The sequence below is a fragment of the Mesocricetus auratus genome, unplaced genomic scaffold (assembly GCF_017639785.1).
Source record: "Mesocricetus auratus isolate SY011 unplaced genomic scaffold, BCM_Maur_2.0 Super-Scaffold_100009, whole genome shotgun sequence".
Taxonomy (NCBI): Eukaryota; Metazoa; Chordata; class Mammalia; order Rodentia; family Cricetidae; genus Mesocricetus; species Mesocricetus auratus.
The window spans coordinates 64816237-64820296 of record NW_024429193.1 but is presented as its reverse complement, the minus strand read 5'-3'; the positions used below and the strand labels follow the sequence as shown (position 1 = coordinate 64820296).

General features: G+C 46.2%; 1 protein-coding gene across 1 annotated transcript; it reads right to left on the bottom strand.

Moving 5' to 3' along the window:
- Nucleotides 1–690: 690 nt before the first annotated feature.
- Nucleotides 691–2959, bottom strand: S100a9 (S100 calcium binding protein A9). Its single transcript, XM_005080242.4, has 3 exons — nt 2802–2959; nt 2333–2497; nt 691–995 (listed from the first exon to the last, which is right to left on the bottom strand). The coding sequence occupies exons 1-3, from the start codon at nt 2847–2849 to the stop codon at nt 807–809; spliced, it is 402 nt and encodes a 133-aa protein (XP_005080299.2). The 5' UTR covers nt 2850–2959; the 3' UTR covers nt 691–806.
- Between the last annotated feature and the right edge of the window lie 1101 nt (nt 2960–4060).

Below are 4060 nucleotides of genomic sequence, written 5' to 3'. Positions count from 1 at the left end.
AGTGACCCACCAGCACACACATTTAGGATTCTGTGTCTATTGGGAGGGTTGCCTGCCCTCTTGTATCCAGTAAAGAGTTAGTACGTGCCTGTTCTCCAGATATCCGTACTCAGAACACCTCCCCAGACATGGAACAGCTTAGGTCCATTTTGGGAAGACTTTCCTAAGGGGAAGGGGAAGGGGAAGAGGAAGGAGGAAGGAGGAAGGAGGGAGGAGGGAGGAGGGAGAAGGGAGAAGGGAGAAGGGAATCAGGAGAGAGAGAGAGAGAGAGAGAGAGAGAGAGAGAGAGAGAGAGAGAGAGAGAGAGAGAGAGAGAGAATACAGCAATAAGAGAAGTAAGACTGCACAATGCCAATGTAGGAAGGTGTCTGGGAAGGGACCAGATATTTTTGATCTCTGCAGTGACGAGGGCCATGTTGACAAACTGGATAGGGGTGCTGTGATCTGAGAAGTAAGGCCTAACATCAAATATAGAGACATAGTGAGGGGGGTAAGGCTTATGGGTTCAGAACTGACACAGGCTGCTGGCCCCTTTATCTATCTATCTATCTATCTATCTATCTATCTATCTATCTATCTATCTATCTATCTTAAAATTATGACCTAATGGAGGCCTTGAGCTTCAGACAAGGGCAGGGCTGTTTAGCACTCAGACGCCTGGGAAGGACACAGAAACAACATACAGAGCACTTGGATGGATAAAGACTTTATTTTTTTTTAATCATTTCCCAGCCCCACAACCAAGGCCATTTGGTAACATTTCCTTTCGCCTTGGTTGGGCAGATGCAAAGTGGCTGATCTCCTAATTACTTCCCAAGGCCTGAACCGTGGCTGTGGTTATGCCCACGTGAGTTATGTTCGTGCATCTTCTCATGGGTGGCATGGACCATCTTTGCCATCAGGATCACAAACTCCTCAAAGCTCAGCTGCTTGTTCAGGTCTGTGTCCAGGTCCTCCATGATGTCATTTATGAGTTCGTCCTTCCTTTTCTCCTTCTGTAGCGAAATAGAGGAGACTGTTAGGGCTGAGTGTAGTCACGGAAGAGGACCCTGGAACACAGTGAGTGACTGTATGGCAAACACGTAGGAAAACCTTGCCCCCGGGTTAGATTTAAAAATAAAAACAATGTATTTAGTGTTCATGATGGAACAGATGCTAAGCATCTACTAAACACTTTCTAATTTGTTCCCTAGACATCCTCGGACACTAGGACTCTGCTGTATAGAAGGTTAAGCAATTAGTAAGTCTAGAAATATCCCTCACTCATCCTTATAACAGATAGAAATGGAAACGGTTGTAGAAGCTGGGAGGAGAGGATTATGTACCCCCAGCTCTTCTCAACCTCTTAGTCCTTTCCTTGCAGGCAACTAGTTGGCAAAGCTAATTTAGGCTACTTAGTGGAGGAGGCACCCAGGAAGCCATGGGATCTTAAAGGGAAAGCCACGTTCTATTGATCCCAAAGGGTGTGATAAAGTGTGGGGGAAGACTCAGACAAAGAGGAAAGTTTAAGTTTGACAGCCAGTGCATCAGCTGGAACACTGACTGGCCCACAATGCACCCTCCCTCCATTAGGTCATAATTTAAAAAGAAAATGCCCCATGTTCGCCGGCCCCGTTTCCATTGGCTCATCCCTCTGCTTCTGGCGAGGATGTCAAGGTAGAATCCATGGACGGATCACAGAGAAGACACCCGCCAAGCTAGCTTCATGAGCACCCCCAGTCTATCCTGAATCAGTGCCTGGCCTGCCTGCTATGCCCACTAATGGGGAGATGTCTGTGTCCCTAATACCTCCCACGATGACTATGCTCCATTTTCCTTGGTCCCAAGAGGGCAGGGGACCCACAAGGCTGGCTATAATATGGTCAGGTTCCTCACTTCCCTGGGGAAAAGTTATACAAAAATAAAGATTTTCTCTGAGTCTGACACACGTACATACCGACTCCCTCCTCTTTTCAGTTGCTAAAGTGTTACCTACTCAAAGGGGGGGTCCTTTTTATTTTTTAAACCACATACAATCACCCAACCCTGCTGAACCCAGCACAGACTACCCACAGAACTCTTAAGTTCTTTTTGACTTCTAGGCTATTGTATTTGCCTATGTGTCGCCACCACTGGGAAAATGGAGTCCTGATTTATCTCTACACCCATCTGCCCAGAACAGAGCACCACACATTGCAGGTGTTCAACTGAACAAATTCCTGACTCATGTCTAACTTTGAGTACCTCTAGTGACAGAGACTGTAGTCAGCCCTTACAGTCTGATGGAAGGTTCTGGGGTTGTCCCCCCGACTGCTACAGACTGCACCCTTCTCCCTTACTAACCAAGCCTCACCTTCAGAAAGTTTGCCAGATCGGTTTTCACCAGCTTTTTGAATTCACCCTGGCTCAGAGTATCTGGGTGTCCTCCCTCCACAGAGTACTTGTGGAAGATGTTGATGATGGTTTCTATGCTGCGCTCCAGCAGAGATGGTGTTTTGGTGGCCATCTTCTTGTTTCTCTTTGAAAACAGGGAAAACAAAGGTTACAAATGGAAGGATAGGGTCCTGAGTTTCCCGGCCTTGGTCTCCGGCCATTGCCAGGCAGGAAAGGGAGGGGAAACACAAAATGAAAAGAGTAGTATGGAATGTAAAAGCAAAATATTTTGTAACACAACACTCCTAGAAAAAGGGAAGGAAGCTGTAAAATGGACAGGGCCAACCAGGGAGGGCTTCCAGAGAAGGACTTAGAAGAAAGTTGGCCAAGGGAAGGGATGAACGATCCATCAGGCGGGCTCCTCTCCAGAGAATATGAAGCTCACTTACCAAAGCTAAAGAGCTACAGAGTCTGGCAGGAGCAGTGAAGCCCAGCATTTATAGGCTGTCCCTTGCTAGACTCGTGGTTGTCCCTGGGAAAGATTGCTTCACAGGTGAGCAGTGTGGTAACCCTGCCAGTGAGGGAGCTGGGGAGGAGCAGGAAATACAACTCTTTTTTTTTTTTTTTTAATTCCCAGTCCTAGGCTTGGAGCTTATTTGGGAGGAAGCTAGTTTATTGGCCCACTTCCTTTCCATTCAACCTCACCCCCATTTTAAGCAAGACAGCCTGCTTGCCACACCTCTGATACCCTTTGTTTCCCTGTCCTGACTTGTAATATGCAAAGGTGTCAGGAGATCCCTAGGAGTCATCTCATTCTGTCTTTGTTTGCTATGTGGACACTCTGTTCCCCTGAGTTTATGGCTGAGTCTTCTGAGTTTCCCTGGTTCCTTTGGGAAGGGTGAGGGGTTGTCATGGAGTTCTTGAGTGGAATTAGTAGTAGGAGGATCCTCAGAGGTGAGAACTCTCTCCTGCTGTGCTTGAATCTGATGTCTAGAAGGGGACCTGAGCAAGATCTTTTTTAGCTGGTGTATGACTTAGCAGGGACTGAACTCAGATACCCCAGGCCTTGTTTAAGGATATTTACTGCTACATTCCCCTTTTGCATCCAAGTGAGGATCTATCTTCAGTACAGATGCGACTCCAGTGGGTCTCAGCATCACTCTTCCAAATCATGCCTCCAGGGTTCATTCCTAGAAGATGCTTGTTTTGAAAATGATCATTAAGATATATTAGCTGCACAAAGCAATGAATTCCCAGCTGTCATTCATGTCCTCTAGGAACTTACATCCTAGAAGACAGCTGTTTTAAAAATGAGTATTGGCCTATATTAATTATGTAAAGCAAAGGGTTTCATTTTAACATTTTCATACATGCATATAATGTACTTTGATAAAAAATTCCCTCTATTCCCTCATCTTATCCCCCCTTTCTATTCCTTGTCTCTCCTACCTTTCTGATAGTCCTCTTTCATATTCTGGTGTGGGGGCAGTGGTTAATCATCCTTTAGACCTTGAGTCAGAAAGCGGTGTCTTTAGAAGCCTGCCAGGGGCAGCGGGCTGGGCAGCAGCAGGTGTTCCAACCACAGCTCCTCACTTTGCTTTTGTGTCCTGCTTCTCTTACCCTAAATTTTCACATATGAGCAAGACATGGAATGCTTGTCTTGTGAGTCTAGTTTATTTAACATGATAATCTCTAGTTCCAGCCATTT

What these genes read in the sequence shown, in the direction of transcription:
- S100a9 (XM_005080242.4), bottom strand. Translation starts at nt 2,849, where the DNA reads ATGCTGGGCTTCACTGCTCCTGCCAGACTCTGTAGCTCTTTAGCTTTG. An exon ending in TCTGTAGCTCTTTAGCTTTG is followed by an intron (nt 2,498 to 2,801) that starts GTAAGTGAGCTT and finishes CTGTTTTCAAAG; the next exon opens with AGAAACAAGAAGATGGCCAC. An exon ending in ATCTGGCAAACTTTCTGAAG is followed by an intron (nt 996 to 2,332) that starts GTGAGGCTTGGT and finishes ATTTCGCTACAG; the next exon opens with AAGGAGAAAAGGAAGGACGA.